General features: G+C 43.5%; 1 protein-coding gene across 3 annotated transcripts in view; it reads left to right on the top strand.

Moving 5' to 3' along the window:
- Positions 1-19,864, top strand: part of vezt (vezatin, adherens junctions transmembrane protein) — a 24,973-nt gene extending 5,109 nt beyond the window's left edge. For 2 of the 3 annotated variants that reach the window (XM_070543582.1, XM_070543634.1), the window contains exons 5-12: positions 5,312-5,596; positions 7,538-7,696; positions 11,148-11,295; positions 11,495-11,844; positions 12,041-12,234; positions 12,431-12,546; positions 12,631-12,838; positions 18,635-19,864. In XM_070543582.1, coding sequence (XP_070399683.1) covers positions 5,312-5,596; positions 7,538-7,696; positions 11,148-11,295; positions 11,495-11,844; positions 12,041-12,234; positions 12,431-12,546; positions 12,631-12,838; positions 18,635-19,212 — 2,038 coding nt within the window. In that variant the 3' untranslated portion in view covers positions 19,213-19,864. The remainder of the gene's footprint in view (positions 1-5,311; positions 5,597-7,537; positions 7,697-11,147; positions 11,296-11,494; positions 11,845-12,040; positions 12,235-12,430; positions 12,547-12,630; positions 12,839-18,634) is intronic. The other variant, XM_070543612.1, reaches the window with a different exon arrangement.
- Positions 19,865-22,620: the final 2,756 nt, after the last annotated feature.

Genomic DNA, 22,620 nt, shown 5'->3' with positions numbered 1-22,620 from the left:
GGCATCATCGTTTAAATCTGCTCCAGCAGTTAAATAAACTGTTAAAGATAACGTTAGCTTGATATGTTAGCTTCCATTGCTACCATTGTTATCAGCTAATGGTGCGTTCGCTTTCTCCTCGGAAATTCTAACTTCCCAGTAGGAAAAATCAAATGAAAAAGGACGGCAAAAGGAATGAAGATACACAGTAAATTTAGTTCACAGTAAAGATGTTTGCTTCAGTTTAATTATCAGCTTATAAAACTACAAGGACGATGTTAAAATACAAACAGTTGTATGTTATTTATCGTGATATTTATCAAATATGGTTATATATTGAGAAAAATACATATTTTATTATAAAAGAGAATTAAAATAATAAACACTCAAAAGTGTCTAAAATTGGTACCGTTAAGTACCGGTATCGATTCCTAGGTACCGGGAATTAGTACCGGATCGATTCAAATGTCAAAGGTACCCATCCCTACTGCTAACCCTAAATACTTCTGTGGGGGTATGGAGACAAGCTACGCCGTTATGTGTCAACACAAGGGCTCGGCGACAGGCCTGCACAGGCTGACAGACACGTGCCAACATGTGTAACCATCTGCTGAAAGCAGCAGCATCTGCAAGCTTGTGGCTGGCCAGGACGCCCCTTCCTGTAAATTTGTCAACAGCGACGCCATTGCTCTCTCCAAAAAATGTTGACGTTTTGCAGACGAGTCCGACAATATGAACGTTAATGCATCCATGACTGAAGGAGTGCAAACTTCTTATTCGTACATGGAAAATACGTGAAATGTGGGTTTAGAGGTGGTGACTGCATGAAGACGTGAAGAATGGGGACAAGTTTGCTTGTCTTAAAAAGTCTTTGAAATACTTGATTTTAAATACAAATAGTAAACACTCTATCATGGACTGGATACCCCAGAAAAGTGCTACGCCCTCTGTTGTCCTGGTGGGGAATTCCTTTGCAATACTCCCCTGGAAAGGGAAAAGTCTGAAAGGAAAACGTCTCAGTCAAAGCGTGTGCGCGACTCCAAACCTAAGCTGACAGAAGAGTATAAATCAGGCTTAGTCCTGGCAGAGCAGAAAGAGGAGAACGTCTGTTTAGACGAAGTGGCCAAGTTCTTAAATTGCGTTCGCAAAAGACGCGTAATCTTTAGGTGAAGTCGGGCCTGAACGTTCAGCACGACAAGAATGAGCTGTGCCAGACATTCAAGAACATTTAGAAACATTTCATCCATCCATCCATTTTCTGAACCCGAAACATTTCTGTCAAGAAAATGAAGATGAAACCGTCTTCAGTAACGGGGTGAGAAGCTGGGGGAGGACATTGCGTTAGATCAGTAATGCAGTTTTAGTTCAGTTTTAACCTCCTGGGGCCAAAACTTGTACTTGGTTTGATTCAGAAGAAAAAACATATCTAGCTATTACAGATTAGTCGACTGTAATTAACAGAAACAAAGTTACAAAAATTATAATTCAATAAAAATTAGTTAAATAAAAATGTCAAATATCCTAAAAAAAAGAAAGACAACAAAAATTGTTTTTATTTAAGTCATATAAAGTGTCTATAAATAATAAAAAAAAAAGGTCTAAGTAGAAGAGAATAAAATTTTTAAGTGCAAGGAGACATTGTCCACATATGCAAACACAGGGCCCTAGGAGGTTGAAGTCAAATATTTTTTTCTATTAACTCATTCACTGCCAATGACGACTAAAGTCGTCATTTGCATGCTTTTACTGTGTGGGCGTCGGACGAGCCCCCGCACCGTGAGAACAAACATCTCCGCTCTAAAGCCGATCTTCATCCGTGTACGTCACACGTCACGTGATCAGGAAGCAGAACATCCATGTGTTAGGAGATCGTTTTGGGCCGCTGCTGTAAAAAAAAGTGAGGCGCGAACCGGAAAAGCTTCTGCCGATCACAATTCAACAACGGATTATGAAAGAACGGATAACGCTCGAAACACGCGGACTCTTCCTGATGTAAGAGGTGAGTCTCCACTTTGTTTTGGTTGTTTTGGCGTCGACATCATTCTAGCGCGCAACGTTCTGTCACTCTTTAAAAAACCGTAAAAACGCTGAAAAACGCTGGCAGGGAATGAGTTAAAGGGGCCTTATCATGATAAATCCACTTTTTGGAGCTTTTTACCTTGTGATATAGTTATTTCCTCATGAAAAATACCCCCAAACATATTTTGGCTGCATTCATGCATTTTTCTGTCTCAGCTGCAAATTTTCAGATTTTTTTTTAGAAAAGCCTGCACAAGCCTCCACGGAAACTAAGCCCCAAATTCCACTACCTCCGCTCCGACACGAACGCCGGAGCAAAATCGGTCCCGTTCTAGTCAATCAGAGCAATTCCACGACTGTGGCCGTGCTCCGGCAGTGCGGCACCGTGCGCCGCCCTCTGTTCCAGCGTCCGGCAAAAATAGAATCGACCCTATTTTTGCCGGACGCCGGAGCACCTCCGCAGTAAATGGACAGGAATCACAACGGCCCAACAGGAAAGGGAGCAAGCAAAACTTCCGTTTTTCACAATAAATCGATAAACAAAAGGTGTTTTTTGTTTCATATGCACAGGTTTAACAACTTTTAACAACTATCAATGGCGGCTGAACTTTAAATGCACAAAAGTAAGCCATAAATACAGTTTCCACTATCAAAGTAGTCGCCCTTTGTTGATCCAAACACTGCTGATCTCTCTACACAAATGATGGCAGATTAAACAGTTCATGCCGATGCTTCTCCCACACAACGGGTGTTTGGATCTAACTTCCGCGTTTATTGCTCGGACCGTATCGCAAGATCTCGAAAATCCCGCGCATGCTTGTTTGCCCCCCTCAGGTCTCCGCACCGGAGCGGAGCCGTTGTAGATCGGGTACCAGTAAAAATTGAGTTCGGAAGCGAGCGGCTGCGGAAGGCGGAGCGGAGGTAGTGGGATTTTGGGGTAAGTGTGTCATCAGCCATTGCTCCGCCCCCTGAAGCTAGTCTCGTCTCTGGAACCCACCGCCCCTTGAAGTAGACCACTGACGCCCACTTTCTCCTAGTTGTGGGCGTAGAGCGGTTGATTTCATGCTGTGATTGAGAATGCGACCTACCAGAGTGGATATTCTGACTAATTACACAGCTGTTACAACCATGCGTCCCGTCTACAATGATGCATGCAATGGTAGCAAAGGATATGGGAGCTCCAGTTACGAGAACTGTCAGGAGAGGGTTTTTTACTGTCGGTTCATGGAGTCGAATTGTGGAATGGTCTGGGGCTGGAACTGAAGCAATGTTAAAACATTAATCGTTTCACATCCCTTTATAAAAATATTTTTGGTCACTGTAGTGACTATCAAGTCCCACTTTTAGTCACCCTCGGGTGCGGGTGGAGGCAATGACTCGCTTCAACAATATTGTCCAGGCAGAAAGCGGGTTTGGGTTTATTGTCCCATTTATTGAATATGTTGACGATCACAAGCTGGGTCCAGAATGGCTATTTCTTGTCCAGGTTTATGTAAATGATGAAAGTTATAACGGCAAATTAGATGTGGCATATGAAACCAAACGAAGCGGTAAAAACCGTGTGACCTCCCGTCACCCAGAAAACGCCAATGCACTGCCACCTCAACACCTTTATCGGCTCCGCAGTGCCACCAGTGGTCAAAGGAAATACAAACCATAGTGCAATAAACTGAAATGTACATAAAACATTATCAAAATAAACTTAGACCATAATATAATCTAAACCAAAACAGTATTGGCTCCTACAGTCACAATACAAAGATGATGAGGTTTCCTAATTTCATATGTTGTCTGAGTAACCATTTAGCAAATTGCTAGGTTGTGCATGCATAAGAATTTGCATGCATGTGTGATAATGGTGATTATCGTGTTTCTTCAGGTTAGTCATGAATTTTTTTATTTTCCTTTGAGTTGAAATAAGAAGGCAGCCCCTTTATTATTTATTCTGTGTGAATGTCTTAATCTGACAGATTGGGGTGAGGTTTAATAAGTTTTTCTTCTCACTCCAATTTGAGCATTTTTGTTAAAGAGCAAGTCACCCCCCACCAGATTCTTTTTCTCCACTCCCACTTCCTGTGTGAAAAATGCAACACATGCTGTTGCCTAGCAGACTGAGAGGGCAGAGCCGTTAACAAATACACACACAGGCTCACAACGACATTGTGACATCATATGGTACCAGCCAACGTTCTAGGGTACCTCTTAGCCAATGGCGATGGCAGATTTAAATTCAAGTACAGTGCTGAGTTTTTACCTGACAACGAAACAACACTGACAGTTTTAGGCAGAACATGAACATTTTAACTAAAATGCACTAAAGTGCAAAACTGTTGACTACACGTGTCTGCAGCACGATTAGACACACATTTATATAGTTTATCAGAAAAAAAAGGTTGATTTGGGGGTGACTTGCTCTTTAAATTTAGACCCAATTGTGCTGATATCTTATTTTTGTAATTTCTGTTGTTAATTGTTTATTTTACGGCACATTACTGGCTCAAAATAAAAATGGAATGAATGAATGAACGAATGAATGAATGAATGTGTGTGTGTGTTAGGCAATCATTGATTTGTAACAAACGTGGTAGTCCAGTGGTTGGAGTAAGTGACTGGTGGTGTTGCACTGAGACAAACCGTCTTATTTCTTGGTATAAATTCAGGATGGCAAATAACTCATAGTTAAGATAAATGACATCTCAGTGGTGCCAACGGTAATATTTTATCATCTCTTGTGCCTACCTTTGCTCTCAAAGGGTTAGAAGAGCACGATCTGTTCATAAAGTTGGGATCCAAGACAGAGAAGAACTAGTCAGAAAAGATGCAGAAGTAAATTTTCGAGGCTTCTAAACATTTGTATTCCTGCTTTACTTCAGTAGCAGTCAGTTTGTTAGTCTGCTTTTAGGTTCTGCCTGTTTAACAATCACATGACTACAGATTTTCAGTCTAAATTTAATTACTTAGAGCTGTAATCCTTGCATTATCTGTCCTGAATCGGATTTAATTACCAGGAATGCTGCAGAATTCCTACTGCTGTGGAATTTAAAAACCTGAGACTCTACAATTATTCATAATATTGTTTTTTTATTTGACACTATAATGAGATTATACCGTGGATCAGACACATTTAGGTACTATCTAACAGGGTGTATTGAAATAAAAGTGTAACATATCAAATGGTTATAAATATCAGGTATATTTTAGACGCACAAAGGTCACAGCTTGTTCAAATCAGGAAAGAAAACGAGTAAAGTTGTTCTTTTTCATCCAAGAGTTGTCATAAATAAGATGAAATCCTCCTGATGTCCTGTCTCAGGGATGTTGCAGGACTGGTGGGTCTGGCTGCGGTTCTGCTGGGACTCTGCTCCTCACCTGAAAGCCTGTGGTCCATAGCCGCCGCCCCGTGGGGTCTGGTTCTGCTGGGCTGGGTGGGACTGAGAGGTGTCATGCTGTGGAAACGAGGACGCATGCAGACAAACGTCCACACCAGTGCCACGCGTCTCCAGAGTCTGCTCCACAACAGCAAGACTCTGACTGGACTGGCTCGAAAAGCTCTGCGTCTGGTGCAGGAGACGGAAGTGATCTCCAGAGGGTTCACCCTGTAAGTCTGCTTGTTTCTCTCATGCATCGTGTAGAAGCAGGAGGAATTATAACTAAATAGTTTTTACATTTCCTTTATTGGCAATGGGACTCTTAAAGGGGACATGTTATAGCTTGTTTTAAATTAGCTATAATAAGGCAGTGGTTGGCGGGCTTTACAACTAAAAGAGTCATTTTCTTAGTCTCAGCTGATGCAGGACCTTTAGAAAAAGACTACAAAGTCTGAGGAACATCTAGCTTTGCTAATTTGCTTATTGTGATGTCACATAGAAGTTACTAATAACCTAAATCTGATAGAAAAGAGATGGGTGGTGTAAAGGATGGGTCGTTTACATCTTACTTATGAACCATAAAATGTGAGATTCCATAGAAATATGAAACATCAGTCTGATGGATCTTTGACTGTTTTAACCAGAAGATCAGAACTTTTTATTGTAGGGATTAAGCGACACTTCGTATTAACTCCAAGTAAAGAGAGAGAGTCAGGTTTATAATAGTTAAGAAATTTATTTCTACACAATTTAAACAACACTAACTTTAACACTCTGTGTACTGATGGACTAAGGTGGAGTGAGACGTGATGAATGATGATGGTGTGTGTGTGGAATGTTATTATCAGAACCAGCGGATCTGGAGAAGCGGTTAGTTCTGAGTGGGAGTGAATGTTTCGCTCTAAACTTTAGTAGGAGGTTTATAACACACATGGAACACCATCTGTCGGTCTACGTACCCCAGGGGAAGCCTCCGTTAGATCCAGAATGTCGAGGTCCTCTTGGACCCTCCTTGGTACCGAAGCCGGTAGAAAAGCAGCGGTGCCGACCAAACTAGTCTTGGAATGCTTCCAGGTCACGACAGGTTATCACTGGCGTCTCCGAGACCCTGAAGGGGTCGTGAGGTTGAGCTTTTATTCTGAAGGAACCGTTGTGGTCAGGTGTAACTTGCAAGAGATTTTATCCGGCTTGTCGAGGTTCTTTTGGCTGAAGAGGAAGTCCGGATGGCCGGTCCGAGACTTCTCTAGAACGCTTGAACTAAAGAAAAGGTGGCGTGGAATAGTTTTTATAATTGTCATATTTTGGTTTACTGGCGAATCAGAATTCGACATGTAAAAGAGGGTTCATACAAACACCACAGATAGCCCCGCCCAGCCAGAAACGAAGGTTCTGATTGAATCAGACAAAAGGAAATGTGTCATGTGACTTTAGCATTATGTGTCATCAGTGTCTAGTGCAAATGTCCAGGATTATAATAACTTGTAAAATACTACTGATCACAGGATTATAATATCAAGTAATAACATTGTCATTTCACAGATTGATTGAACATTGGGCTCACATTATTATTGGTAATAACAAGTTGTTGATTATGTGTTTATCAAAATAGTTCTTCGTCTTCGTCTTGAGCTGTAACAGAGGTGAAGCAGTTCAGATGAGCAGAGTGCATGAAAGACCTTGGCCACTATCTCATGTAGATTAGGCTGCCTTTATGTCTCTGCTCGAGCAGACGCAGCAGATCATGACCTTTAGGTCATAAACAGGACATTCATGATGCCTTAGTGGTTTTTATTCACGTTTGGAGTGTCTGTAGCAGAGAGCCGCATGGCAGCACAAACAATACAAGAAGTAAAATTTGCATAGTCCGCTTTAATGTGTGGTTGAGTCCATATTTTAGGCAGCTGCAGCCTTTGAGTGATGTTTATGGTTCTGTTCATGAGTGACAGCGTCTACTTCGACCGTTGCACATATATAAGTTATACAACCGAACCGAACCTGGCTCTGCTATAATGTTCTGTAAAGCTAAGCTAGTTCAGGCTGCTTTATGTACGTTTTGTCGTCACACCTGTCTTGTTTCGTCTCAGTGTTTCTGTCATTGTGATCAGTGTTTTGTGTTTGCCCCCCCGCTCTTCGGGACGTCTCCACAGTTGTATCACATTTCACTTGTCAAGTTTGCTCGACAGGGTGAGTGCGGCCAGCTCCTTTAGCAGGGCGGGTCCAGGGACGGTGCCACGCAGCCAGCAGCTGATGGGACTGCGGAAGGTCCTGTACCGGGCGCTCCGCTCGGCCTTCAGAGCCTCGCGTAGGGCCACCTGTCACATGCTCAAGGCATATCCTTTACCGGGGAAAAAAAATAAAGCTACTCAAATGACCGTTTGTTCATGGTCATGTGACCTCTTTTGAGTTACGAGTGACTCCCTGACGATTAAAGCTGCATTAGTTGGTAGTTTCTGCACATAAACGTGGTAACTTATACTTGACATCATGACTAAAAGTAAATGTGCATGAGTTGGAATAGGGTAGTTTAACTAACCTACTGCAACTCGTAGCTGAGAAAACATCGTTTTAGTCTCACAGCTGTTATTAAAGGTGCAGTATGTAAGAATATAGTGAGAATTTTACAGAAGAGTCTTAATGTTTCAGTCATTTTCGAAGGAAGGTTGTACTGAAATATATTTCACATCCGGCTCCAAATGAAGGAGAGTCGTAACTACTGTTTACCATCAGCGAGTGTGGGGGTCGCCGTGTCTCCTGCGAGCCAATGCTGCAGCACTGATAGTTGTTTAAAGTGGCTGCAGTTGCCAAATTTGACCACGTGATGTCATTTTTACTTCATTTTCACATAGTGCACCTTTAAGCTAAAACACGAGGCTTGTTGTGATGTCAAGGCTGAAAATCCAAGATGAAAGTCCGAGCTGATGATTTAAAATAATTTAAAAGGACAAACGAGCAGAGGTGTGGACTCGAGTCACATGACTTGGACTCGAGTCAGACTCAAGTCATTATTTTAATGACTTCTGACTTGACTTGATAAAATCTATAATGACTTACAGCTTGACTCGGACTTGAACGCCAATGACTTGTGATTTGAAACGACTTGCATCTGTTGACTTGATGATGACTTGAGCATGTTTGATATTTTAGAGCAAAAGTGGTGCAACATGGACAAAAATCATAAATGATTCTTGGTTCTGGGTTTGATTTGCTGCTAAATGCAGCAGCTCTTTGTTTATAATCTGTTTCAGTTGCACTTCCTGCTGTTTGAGCAGATAAATGAAGCTTCTGTAACGTCCAGAAAGGGTCAAGTTTCATCTATATTTTGACCTACATGGTGACCCTTTAATCCACAGGAATAAATCAACTTCTGTGTGTTTTCTAATCTTCTGAACCAAGAAAGTTTCTACAGTGCTTGTTGACATTCCAGGACACGAGATTGTAAACAAAGAGTTCTTCCCCAAGGTCTTCGGACAAAAGCTTTTCCCTCATCTCAGACTGCTGGATTTCTCACAGAATAAAAGTGAACTGTTAAAATAATGAAGAATGAACAATATGGTTAAATGAAATATTTGAATCACCTGTGCTAAATCTAGTAAGCTGAAATGAATATCATTCTTGCAAATGATCCATTTATCTCATTATCAGTGTACTTGACGTGACAAGTTAATCAACCATACTCTCATACACATACAACACAAGGTTAAAGGGACATTATGGAAGTGTGACAGCCAAAACATGTATAGAAATAATAAATGTCTTCTTCATACATTCTCCTGCAATGCCCTGGTCCTGTAGAATGAGCCCTGGCATTTTTACTGTGATTGCCTGTTTTCTGTAAAATCACAGAAAAAGAGAGATGCTCGGGTCGAGCAGGCTGCTTCATGCGCGTTCACGCTCAGGCATCGCCCGTAGCATTTGCTATCCGTAGCTTTAGCAGCAGAGAGAGAGGCAGTGCCACTTTGTCGCTGTTCCTAATGCCTAGTGACAAAGCTAGCTACATTTCTGAGGACCCTTAGCTACTTTCTGTAGAACTTTCTTCTAGATATTTCCTGCTAATTAGCAACAAAAAAGCCATTTTCGCTCCGAACCGTTCTTTGTTTCAGCTGTCATCAAGGATATAAATGTTACAGATACGAAGGACGTCACTGGTGCTTTAGCTCACCTAGTAAGACGTCTGACTCTCATGTAGAAGACCTGGGTTTGATTCTGGATGTGAACATAGTTTATTTAGAGTTTCTTTTTTACATTAATGGTATATTTTTTACAGTAAGATGCCCAAATTTTTATTTGAGACTCGCCGAACGGCATTGAATTCACAGATAAAAAAGATGTGGGTTCAACTTTCATTTTGGAACAATTTTTCAAGCAAGGGAAGGGAATGATCTGAGCATGCAGGAGGACTGACCCATCATAAACCTTTGTTGGCTGTGCTGAAGAGAAAGCTACAGAACCACATTATTTAATTAATTAGCTGCACGTTCTCCTGTCTGTCCTCCGGGCCACACACACACACACACACACACACACACGAGACTGTCTCAGCTGTTATTTTCGTTAAGGAGTGTGCACGTACAGCATGCGCGCCTCGTGCACGAGCCTACTATTGAAGCTGCCGTTACGTTTTTGGCCTGAGGGTGCAATCACGAGCATAAAAATTAAAAACTCCGTAAAGTCCCTTTAAAGTTAACGTCACTGCACATAAAGATTCGTTATCCACAGAACTAGAACATTCTTGTGTCTGATGAAGGTGTGGTTCTGAGGGATGTTTGGTAACGCCGACGGACACGTCAGATTCTGATTCGCCAGAATCATAACATGGTGGTAATAAAACTTTACTTCCCGATTAACTCAGTTTCCAGCTGACGCCTCGATTTGGCCAAGTCGGGGAAAAAAAGCCTTTTTGAAACAACCTGCTTTGAACTTAAGTCAAAACCTTGCCACAACGTCCAGAGCCACTGCAACTCTCAGACATCCGTCTTAGACGCAACGAGCCTTCCTGCCTGTTGTGACCCGGAGACATCTCTACACTGGAACTGCTCGTACTGCGGTTATTCTGCGAATCTCGGTGCCTCGAGGTCTACCACGACTTCCTGACATTCCAGATCTGCTGGGGGTCTCCGATCAGGGTTCGTAGACGCATCAGATTGCGTCTGATGCTGTTTTATGAATAATCAACTCTCTAGCTTATAGCAGCCCACAAAATTCTTTGCACCCAGAATTCACAATCTCTTTCAGAAACAAAGGTTCTGAAATACGTCTTCTTTACACCATCATCACACATCATCATTCATAGCTTGTCGTGTTTTATATTTAGTCTAGAAAATAAAGTTTATTTTAATTGTATACTTGTCTGAATTAATACGAAGTGTGTTTATGATCCTTGAATAAGCGAAGAATCCTAAACTCTTCTGGTTAAACGTTCAAAGATCAATCAGCTTGATATTCTGTATTTATATAGAATCATCACATCTTATTGGTCAGAATTTAACCCCCAACCTCGTCACAAAACTACACAACACTTTATTTCTGGAATTAATTTATTATCATTGTCATTAAATTGAAGTTTGACAGATGACTTGATTATGACTTGAAAATTCAAAGTTAAGGACTTGGACTTGATTGTCTTTGACTTGGACTTGACTGGAAAGACTTGTGACTTACTTCTGACTTGCAAAGCAGTGACTTGGTCACACCTCCGCAAACAAGTATTAAATATGAAATGGCAGACTTCTAATTTTGCGAAACGGACTACTTGTGTGTTTTGAGTCTTTAACTCCTTCCAACGTTCCCTCTGAACTCGGAGGTGGATAATGTGACCAACTACGTGTGCGCAGTGCCTCTGAAGGAGCTGGGACTCGGCCTGGGGATTGAGCACCTGGGTGATGAACAGGCGCAGGAGCTGACCGACGACTACAGTCTGCCGGCTCTCAAGGTTCAGCTCCAAGGGTTTAAACTAGATCTGTGGGAAGAGAAACGTCAGTACGAGTCACGGAGGGGAATATTGTGGGGAAAACCTGAAAACTCTAATGTGGTCGTTGTAGTTTCGGGAGGGAATGTGTGATGTTTTACCTTCAAGTCCTTTCATGGAAGTAAGAATTTTATGAAGCTGCTTTATTAAATTTTTCCTACAGATGCTTTTCCAGCTGTGGTTGGGTCAAAGTTCTGAGTGTTTCCGTCGGCTGGCTCTTCTCCTCTCGCCGCACCGGATCGTCGAGTCGGCTGAAGTCGGACCCATAGGAGAAGCTTCCACCCCTCCCCTGCACCACTCCATCGCTGCCGTCACGGAGCCCCTTCATCATGCCGTCGCCGGCTGTCTCGCCGAGGTGCAGCGAAGCTACGACTTCCACCGTCACTTTGAGACTCAGCCGAAGGTGACGAGCTCAGAGAGATCCGGGCGAGAGAGGGACAAATGCCGAGAGCTCAACGCCCTGCACACATCCATCCGAAGCCTGCAGCTGCACCTCAAGGCCCTGCTCAGCGAGTGAGATGCACGCACACTTCTAAAGGAGATCGAGTGTTTATATCAGCGTGTGTGTGTGTGTGTGTGTGTGTGTGTGTGTGTGTGTGTGTGTTGGGGAGGGCAGGGGTATGACATATAATAATGCAGCTATACTACAACAGTTGGCATACAACAGAAAATGTTAATGAACCTCTCGTTGTTCCTCTGCCTCATGTAGGATGATCATCCTGGAGGATGATCTGGAGAAGCTTATGGTGCCCAGGGAGCTGACGGAGCTCACACTGGAGGGCTATCGGGACCTGAATGAGCGGCTGCAGCAGCTCCACCCACACATGCAGGCCAGCACCGGCTGCTGGGAGGACACCATCAACCAGGTGGAGCGAATGCTAAGGCGGGCCAACGCCTGTCAAGGTGAACATGTTTGCTAGTATGCTGTTAAGGAAATATCTAAAGGAACTTCAGGTGCATGCGGTGTTTATGTGATGACTCAAGAATGTTGCCAGTAGTGGGTGAAGTGGCCCCACTTCAGTAGAGAAGAAGCAGACGAAGCTGTCAACGGAGCGACCGCGCTCCGAGCTGCTGAGCTCACAGTTCCTCATCTCTGCAGCCAAAAGCGCCGGCCTGCAGCAGCAGCAGCGAGGTTCTCCGGTTCCCCAACTTCCTCTTCTCCCTCCTCCGTCATATCCCCTGATCCTGGACAGAGACCCAGTGCCAGAGGAGATGGTAAGATCAGACACCACCTTTATGTTTTTGCCTCTAATCTGGTGCAGCCCTGTTGTAAACGTCTCCCTGCTCGGTCCAAACCAGGAGCTGGAGGCCTTTGTGTCTGACTCCGACTCCGATGAGGAAGGCAGAGAGTCCTGGTTCGACATGCTGTCCCCGGAGGAGCGGGAACGTCAGCGGAGGGAGAGGGAGGAGTCTCGCCGCGTCCTGTCGGAGCTGAAAGCCGTTCTGGGTTTCCGTGCCTCTGAGGGGGAGAGGATGAAGAGGAAGCAGCTGCTGTTCAACGACCAAGGTCTGAACCGGAGTTATTCTTGGAATGAGACAAATTTAAGCGGTTTCTTCTTATCCACGGGGAAAGTGTCACTACAATCAGGCTCGCTGAAAAAACATTTTTACTTATTATGTTTTAAGTGATCAGTCATTCTGAGTTTAACGTGCAGGCTGACCGTAAAAATAGCCTTCTGGCCCTTTTTCCTGCATTAGCCTCTGTAAGAAAATCCTGATAGAGCAACGTCACACCGTCAGTCAACATCCATGGACTCCCTCATCTTGACTCACGACGGGGAAAGCTGTTGTTGGTTTAGCGTCCAGGAAACCGCAGAGGACGTCTCAACTAGTGGAAGCTAACTGTTAGCATTAGCAACTCCGCCACATGGCAGAACTCCTCCAGGCTTGAGTTATTTATGGAGATAAAACACCAACGTTGCAGAGCAACCAGAGTCAGTGGTAGAGTCACGTTGCTGTTGGCCAATAAAAGGCAAGATGTCCAAATATCAGAAAATAAGACTGAATCCCGCCTTCTGAAGCTACTTTCTCCTCCAGCTGACTTCTACGTCCTCAAACAGGCGCACCAGAGTCCGACTGACTCCTTCTTTCCACCGGAGCCGTCAGCAGCGCGAGTCGGCCGCGTCTCAGGAGCAGCATGTCGCGGCCTTTACGCGCCGGTTCTACTTTCTACGCGCGACGCCTCTGAAACGGGTCAAGTTCGACATTTTTGGGGAAGGAAAGACAGGAAATCGGACGCGGAAATGGAGAGAAGCTCCCGAGATTTTCAGAATAAAGAACGTACTGCCTTCCGGTTGCTTTACTTTTAAAAAAAGGTTACTAACTGTGCGTCCCAGTGAGAAGTTATCACCTAGCTAGCGGTCTCCTTTGTTTTTCAGGTCCGTATTGGCGATTATAAAACGGACAGAACATAAAACACAAACCATGTTGTAGTTTTCTCCTGCTTGTTGTTGTGTTTACTGACGAAGTCACTCGTGTGACTTCGTGCTCGGTCGGTGACAGCTGCTCCCCTGCTGCTTGGCGTCTCGTGGGAAGGGCCAAGCAGCAGCTTACGCGAGCAAGACGTGCTGCTGCAGTAACGTGCTGCTGACGGCTCCGGTGGAAACCCGGGGTTACAAGGTGTTCGTTCCTACCAGAGACCACAGCAAATGTACCAATAATGGGAGTGAAGCTGACCTTCTCAGGTTAACCTACGCGTGTCTAATTTTTAAGTGTTTTCTGTTGACTTGAACTGAATGAGGGAAGAGAGGCAACTTGAAATTCTGAATTAGGAATGATTAAATAGCTTCTAACATCTGTTAGTGTAATGCAGGGGTCGGCAACCCGCGGCTCTTCCATCCATCTGATGCTTGTAAAATTATGAATGAATTTATTTCAAATATTTTTTATTCTACTGCTTTCTAAATGTAGAGATTGTCATCTTTTAAAATCTAAACAAAAATGATAAAGACCTGAAGTGACAGGCCACCTGCTTGTGCGTCATCAGACGTCTCTAACGGAGCTTTCTGAGCTGAAGAGGATGTGAGCTTCTGGACTTTTGCATCAGACGGCTCATGGACGCGTCACACATTGGAGACAGGAACAAGCGCTATTCAGCCAAAGTTTCACAATCAGGGAACATTTTCTAAGTGACAAGTCTCTCTGAGAGACAGGGTTTGGAAAACACTCGCTTCAGTGGGAGGAACCTCCCCGCATGGCTCTGGTTCTGCTGCCGCCGGTGACCGGCGCGCTCCAAGCCCCTCCCCACATCTTTAGCTCGCTGTGCACCTTATGTGCGCGCTGACAGCGAGCTGCGCTTAACACCGTGTCCAGTAAAATGCTCAGATGTTCTGGGGGAGTCTTTTCTTGATGGATTTAGCGACCTCCATGATGTGCGTGATGATTAAAATGTCAGCGCGTCTGCAGGGTTTAGGTTTCTCCGTCAAAATAAACGGTCAAACACGGGAAATATCCGGTCAAGGCGAACCCTGTCATGCCTCCGTTTTGCCTTCTTGTGAAGATTGTTGCAAAGAGAAACAAACTGGTTTAACACCAGACCCATGCGCACTGCATCATTACCTCCATCACTGTAGACGAGGGGAAAAAACTACCGTATTTCCCGGACTATAAGTCGCACTGTTTTTCATAGTCTGGCTGGTCCTGCGACTTATATACCAAATTATGTATACTGCGCGCTGCTGCGGGCCGGCTCCAGCCCAGGAATGAGCTCCCCTGTCCCGCTGGGAGGGTTTGACACACCGCCATCCTCTGCTTGAGACGTGGCGCGCTGCTACGCCGTGGTTGTTTATGCTGTTATTGTTACCGGTACTTGTCTTGCAATGTGAAACGGTTGGTCTCAGATTTTAATCCCCCCCCCCCCCCCCCCCCCAAGGCTCTTTGTCCTGTCTGCCCACAGAGCGCTTCTCTGCATTTCTTCTGAAAAACTCTATTTTTACTAACCATGGATTTGATAAACTGGTCATTCAACGCGATCGATAAGATTTTTTCAACAATGAGAACGGAGCAGGGGGCTCCCACATGCCCACAGGGGACACACCCGGTGGGATATATGCTGGATTCCTGGAGGGAGTGGAAGATCATATGCCTCTCCCAGCTGTCCATTGAGGATGTCGAAGACGTGTGGATATTTGGCCTGATGATCACTGGATTTCTGAGGGCGACCGGAACCCACTGAAAACACCGTCCGTGTGGAGACTTCTCAGACTGGGACGTTACTCGAGGTGAATCGTAAGCTGGACAATGTTCTAGCTGCGATACCGGTATTAGTGCGCAAAATGGATGTCATCTCGGAGAGAGTCACCGGACAGTATGGACAGGTTTAAAAAACCAAAATTGGCTTCACTGAAGGACTGGAATGATCAGTTTAAAGACTGACTACGTTTACATGCAGCCAATATCCGGGTTATGATCGGGTTAAGGTCGGGATTCGGGTTTCTGAGTTGATCAGAATAACCCGTTTACAAGCATAAATAGAAAGAGTTACCTCTAACTTGCATAACCCGATGTAAATGCGGACGTTGGGGTAGCGTCAGGATGTATGGACTACGTCAAGACGCAATATGCGTCATTTCCGGTTCTTCTTGTTCCGGTATCCGTGAAAACAACAACATGTTTCCCAGTTCGGAAGAGATAGCGACCGCGTTTGTTTGTGCTTTAGTTTCCTCGTCACTCCAAAAGTGTGGTGCTGTGTCGCGACTCGCCATGTTGCTCCCAGCTTGTTGTTTACTTCCGGAGTTCTGGCGCATACAAGACGTCTCGCTACTCAAAAGACCAAGATTCCTTGCGAACAGAGCATGCGCAGAACACACGCTTTGATGGGGATATCCCGATATGTGTTTACACGACCAAACATTCGGGTTAGAAAAGGGTTACCCCAGGTGTAGTAACCGGGTTTTTAAAAACCCGGTTATGAGCATATCCAGGTTTTTGGCGGTGTTTACATGGACCTGCGGAACCGGGTTATTGTGAATATTCGGGTTTTAAAAGGGTTACTGGCTGCATGTAAACACACTGATTGTAACCATTAGGGCTGGGGGTAAACGATTATTTTTAAAACGATTATTCTGACGATTATTTTATCGAATAGTCGACTATTCTAATGACTATTTAGAAAATTAATCTAATGATTATTTTTCTATTGCACAATTAACAAAAACCAGAAAATCTCAAATAAATTCCTCAAAAAAATTTGATAAATTGTTACTGTAAGAGAATAAACACTACAGGCCTTCCATTTTGTATAACACTGCGTTTATTGTGTTGGTTGGTTATGTTCTGGTGACGTGTAGAACTTGGGAGTGCAGGCTGCTGCCTGAGAGGTGGTAGAAGGTGGAGTGTCTCCACGCTGCTTTGTTTTGGTCACTTATGTGCGTGAGGCGAGTGGTGTTACGGGTTAAACCAAACTCAAGGTGATATTTTACACTAAACCGAAAACCCACAACACTCTAAATGTAATAAAAGGGAGATCTACACCACAAAAAAGATGAACTCTAAACCAAAACGTAACAGCTTATCCCAACGCAAGAAGCTGTTAGCGAAGATGCTAACAGTAGCTTTACCAACGTTAAGTTCAAGTTACCAAGTTTAAATAAACCAAAAACACCCAGCAGCAAACAGACCAGCACGGAGGAGAGACTGCTACCACCAAAACAGCTCTCCTCATGTCTGAAAGAAGCTCCTTAATGAAGGGAGAAACGCTCCCGGTGATGTTCTACATCTGCGGTAGAGACGAAGCAGCGCATCTGACCCCGGAAGTTGTTGTCCGTTGCCGGGAGACGAAGGCGGGCAAAACAGGAAAATAATCTAGTAATGGACGGACATTGTTCCGGGTCTTCGGTATTTGGTGGAGATGTTAGTGAAGGCGGAGAAGAGGGCGAACTAGAGGAAAAACAGGCAGATTCCTCCTCTATTTACAAACTCCTGGGGATGCAACAAGTGGGCGCGGTGCGTCGACTTCCGGATCTGACGTCGACAAATTTTTAGAATCGAGCCGTCGACTTCGTCGAGGCTTCGCTACAGCCCTAGTAACCATAAACACATTGCTTGGTGTGTGTGTGTGTGTGTGTGTGTGTGTGTGTGCGCGTGTGTGCGCGTGTGCGTGTGTGCGTGCGTGTGTGCGTGCGTGTGTGCGCGTGTGCGTGTGGTTGCATGTAAATGCACTGACTGAAGTTAGAGAGGAAAATTATCTCAGCCTGACCCAAACAAAGTCTTGTTATCTGAATCTGACGCCCTGGTAGCCTTGAGCTGCAAGAAACTAAAACCCCCACGAAGGAATGCAGACAGATGCTGTGAACCCCCCCCCCCCCCGCCTTCGGATTGGTGGACTTACGCCTGGCGAGGTCATCAATCTGTAGGAGTCAATGTACTCTTTGCTTCTCCCAAGATCTCCCTCCCACCTGTGACTGTACAGTAGATGAGCGCCGTAGATGGCTGCTCTTCCTGGGGGAAACAGGATCCCAGCCCCCCACCCCCCCCCCCCCCTGCCTTCCTATTGGAGTCTCATGTTATGTTGTCTGAAGTCTGTTGCATATCTGTGAGGTGTTTTTTTGCAGAGCAAAGCTGCCCTCCTGGTGGAGGGTAACTGAAGTGCCCTTTTTCCCTCCACCTGAACCAATCCTCATGTAACCCTCTTATCTCTATTAAGGTAGCGCGACTCGGGTTGCGAATGACCACAGCCACCAATTCTTGTCATGTGTCTTGCCCGTGTATGTCTGATCTCTGAATTGTGTGTACTGAAACTCTAATTTCCCTCTGAGATTAATAAAGGATTGATTGATTGATTGATTGATTGATTGATTGATTGATTGATTGATTGATAGGTAAGACATATAATAACATTTCTCCCCAAAATGCGACTTATATATTATTTTTCTTCTTCATTATACATTTTATGGCTGGTGCGACTTATACTCCAGAAAATCCGGTAGTTGATCGGAACCTTTTCTTACCTTTTACACGTTGTTTAATGTAAACTTTCGTTCTGTACAAAGTTTAATATCAACAATCCAACAGACAGAGCCTGGATTATTATTCTGAACAGTTTGAACATGTTTTAAAAGGAGACATGTGTGTGTTGTGTCAAAAAGCATCACCTGCTCAAGCCCTTTAGGCCCCGCCCACAACGCCTGCGGCTCCCAGTGTTTTCTTTACTGTGGGAAACGGGTAATAACGGCTCTTTGATTGGGAAAGGTTGCCGACCCCTGGTCTAATGTGAAATAAAAAGCTTCTGATTGATTTTATTTTTGTTAAATAAATAACGAGCATTTTCAGAAGTGTAAAGCAACCGTTTCGGCTTCTCTTCCAGCTGCTGTTTTGCCCTCAGTCCTCCCTCAGAGTCAGGATCCTGCTGAAAACCCATCAGGCTTTCCAGTTCCTGTGAGCGCTGCCGAAACTGGTACCGAGGAAGGAAACTACCTATCAGAGCGCTCCGCAGGAAACCGGGGGGAGGAAGAGGAAGGAAAAGATGACAAGGTGAGGTCTGACCCCTCTGCCGACTCTGTGACAGAGTTCAGCTGCGGCTCGGAGGAAAGGGAGTTGGGAGGAACGGCAGTTTGCAGCAGCAGAGGAGGAGGGGCATCGGAGCTGCACCAGTACGACGGCATGACCGAGGAGGAAGAGGAGGTTCAGAACGGTCTGGACTGCTTCCTGAAGCCTAAAGTTCCCGCCGTCTCTGTGATGGACAGGCTGACGGAGATACACGGCCCAGAGATGCTCAGCTTCAGCTCCGCCCTCGCTGCGCAGGTGGTCGCACGCTCACAGATGCTCATCAGCATGGAGGAGCAGATGTTTGGAGACGATGATGAGGAGGAGGAGGGGGAAGAAGAGGAGAGCAACGGAAGAACCTCAGAAGAGCTGGGCGATAAGCTCAGCTGCTTTGACTGAACAGAGACGTTATTTATGTTCGAGTGTCTCGTCTCGACGGGTCTGTGTTCCATCTAGCTGCTTCAGATGCAGAGGTATTTAAATCAAGCCCGTCCATCCGTCTGTCTGTTCTCGTTCTCGTCACCTACAATTCTTACTGCTGTTGAATCTCAGGAAGCAGAACCACTGACACAAATAAAACCTCACTGCGCTGAGGCCCGAGTAGCAGAATGTCCTTCGGATCTGTAAATCATCCCAGCGTTTCTGAAGTTGTGAGGGAAGCAGGATTTTTTTTTCATCCTCATGACTTTCATTGTAAAGGATTATTCGGAGAGGAAAATGCGGTTTTCTTTGTTAGTGTAAAAAAAAACCCAATCCAGCTTAAGTTCCCTAAAGAAAAGAAATCATTAACAGAGGAAAAAGCTTCACTGTGAGGCTGTTTGTGTTTGTCTGCAATGAAAAACAATTGACTAGTTTCATTTAAATAACTTTTTATGTCTTTAAATGATACAGAAAAATAAAAATGTTTAAAAATACCAAAAATTTTACAAAGTTTGAGTTATGAATTTAAAACATGTGAAAAATATGCCCTGCGTGGCTTTTTGCAGGGAGCGAGGTACAGTCGACATGTTTGTAGTTGAATAAACACAAAAAGTCCTGCAGTGAAATTAAGAAAACAATCTGAGCAGAACGCTGTTGGACAAGGAAGTCCAAAGCTGTTTTAACCGTCATGGCTCTGTTTTCACTCGACCCCTTTTTTCTGCTCTCTCTCTCTCTCTCTCTCTCTGTGGCGCGAAGCGGAACGTTTGTTCAGAATTCCAGTGGCACATTTGGAATGTTGTGTCTAAAATCTGTTCATTAGGTGAGACGGTTTCATCTGTGTTCGCACAGCGTGAAAGCTCTGGGCTTGGATCGGTAAATGTGGTTTGTGAGTTTCAACGTGTGTGCTTACGTTTCTACAGACGGTCCTGATGCTTCCCCCCCAAAGGCCACCTCCACCTCATGGTCTTTCTTGTCACCGTGTTTGCCTTGTTCTGACCCTCCCTGCATTTTTCACATGGAAATAAAAGTACCACTCTGGAAGTGTTAAAAAACACCCTTTGTCCTTGTGTCTCATAGAAGGGGCAAAGAAACAGGTTTGGTAAGTGACTTGATCCGTTTTGTTGAATTTAGCTTTTGTTTGATCCACAAAAGCTGCTGTTCCTCTTTCTGTCGCTCTTGTCTGTGGAGGTAAAACAAATAAGTTTTTCTTTTGTCACTAATCTGCATAACTTTAAAGAGCAAGTCACTCCAAATCACCATTTTTTTTTGCTGATAAACTGTATAAATGAGTGTCTGATGGTGCTGCAGACAAATGTAGTCAATAATTCGGCACTTTAGTACATCTTAGTTAAAATTTTAATTTTCTGCCTAAAACTGTCAGCGATGCACCGTCGTCAGGCAAAAACTCAGCACAGCATTTGAATTTAAATCTGCCATCGCTATTGCCTAAGAGGTACACTATGATGTTAGATGGTATATTATGATGTCACAATGTTGTGAGTATGTGTATTTGTTAGAAGCTCCGCCTTCTCGGTCTGCTAGGCAACAGCATTTGTTGCATTTTTCAAACAGGAAGTGGGAGTTGAGTAAGAATCTGGCAGGGGGTGACTTGCTCTTTAAAGATATGGTTGTCAGGGCAACCACTTGGGTGGAACTTTTTTCTTTTTCTTTTAATATTTCTTACTTTATTTTTTTCTTTTTTCTCTACATCACCTTGGAATGGACGTCACTGGCGCTTTAGCTCACCTAGTAAGACGTCGGACTCTCGTGCAGAAGACCTGGGTTTGATTCTGGATGTGAACATAGTTTATTTAGAGTTTATTTTTTACATTAATGGTATATTTTTTTACAGTAAGATGCCCAAATTTTTATTTGAGACTCGCCGAACGGCATTGAATTCACAGATAAAAAAGATGTGGGTTCAACTTTCATTTTGGAACAATTTTTCAAGCAAGGGAAGGGAATGATCTGAGCATGCAGGAGGACTGACCCATCATAAACCTTTGTCGCTGTGCTGAAGAGAAAGCTACAGAACCAAATTATTTAATTAATTAGCTGCACGTTCTCCTGTCCTCTGGGCCACACACACACACACACACACACACACACACACACACACGGAACTGTCTCAGCTGTTATTTTCGTTTAGGAGTGTGCACGTACAGCATGCACGCCTCGTACACGAGCCTACTATTGAAACTGCTGTTACGCTTTCTGCCTGAGGGGGCAATCGCGAGCCTAAAAATTCAAAACTCCGTAAAGTCCCTTCAAAGATATGGTTGTCAGGGCAACCATGTGGGTGGAACTTTTTTCGTTTTCTTTTAATATTTCTTACTTTCTTTTTTCTTTTTTCTCTACTTCAATTTTTAAGCTAGCCTAGTGAACTAGAACAAATTCTTTCTTTGCAAAGTAAATAATATATTTATTTAGTTTGGCTTGCCAGGCTATTCTTAAGCAGCTTTGGTTATCATTTTCAGTAATCAACATTCAAATGGCATTTCGGCAATAATTTAAATTGATCTAGTTTAATCAAATTTTACATGTTTGTTCCTAATTTTTTAGGGGGAAAATATTTTTTCTGGATTTTTTTTATTAAAAACGTATAGCTGTTAAAAATGTCTTAAACATTTTGTCTGTTATTGAAACATTTAAGGTTATTTAGATTACAAGTAGAAGTCGTGGCTCCAATCAATTTCAGTTTCCCCCGAAGTATACCAAAAAACTCAAAAAAAAATTTTTTCAAAACTTTATTGAACAAGGTGAAAGTATACAATCAAATTGCATACAAAATTGAACAAAGAAGATGAAACATATGCCAGGGGGTGTTCTACAAAAATGTTCCACACATCCAAATAACTTATAGGTGGTGCAAATAGTTATAGTTTTTAAAGCTTTTTGTTTAGTGATCCACTAATCAATTTTATATAAGATAGAGTGTCACTATAATAGTGCTTGAAATGAGGTTTTTGGTTACTATACTTGCATTTGTGGAGATAGAATTTAGCTAGAATAATTAACGAATTTATAACAAAGTATACATCTTCCTTTCTGTGCTTGCGAAAAAAACAAAATACAACATTTTCCCAATTTAAAACAAAGTCCTTGCAGAGCTAAAAAACTCAAATTTTATATGCCTGAAAACACTGGTGACTTTGCCACCTAGTGGTGTTTTCTGTTACTGCAAGGTATGCTTGTGGCAAAAATTAAATTCGCCAAAAAAAAAAACATTCAACCTTTGATTAAAAATTAAGTATTTTTAAAAAATATATTTAAAATAAATGTCGCTTGATTCACCCCTCATGTCTTCAATGCGGTTTATATGCCAAATTGAAAAGTTCCGACCTGTTATTGAATGAATAAAATTATTTTGCTCATAGCAAAAATGCT

The sequence above is a fragment of the Nothobranchius furzeri genome, chromosome 1, assembly GCF_043380555.1.
Source record: "Nothobranchius furzeri strain GRZ-AD chromosome 1, NfurGRZ-RIMD1, whole genome shotgun sequence".
Taxonomy (NCBI): domain Eukaryota; kingdom Metazoa; phylum Chordata; class Actinopteri; order Cyprinodontiformes; family Nothobranchiidae; genus Nothobranchius; species Nothobranchius furzeri.
This window is presented reverse-complemented; position numbering and strand designations above follow the sequence as displayed.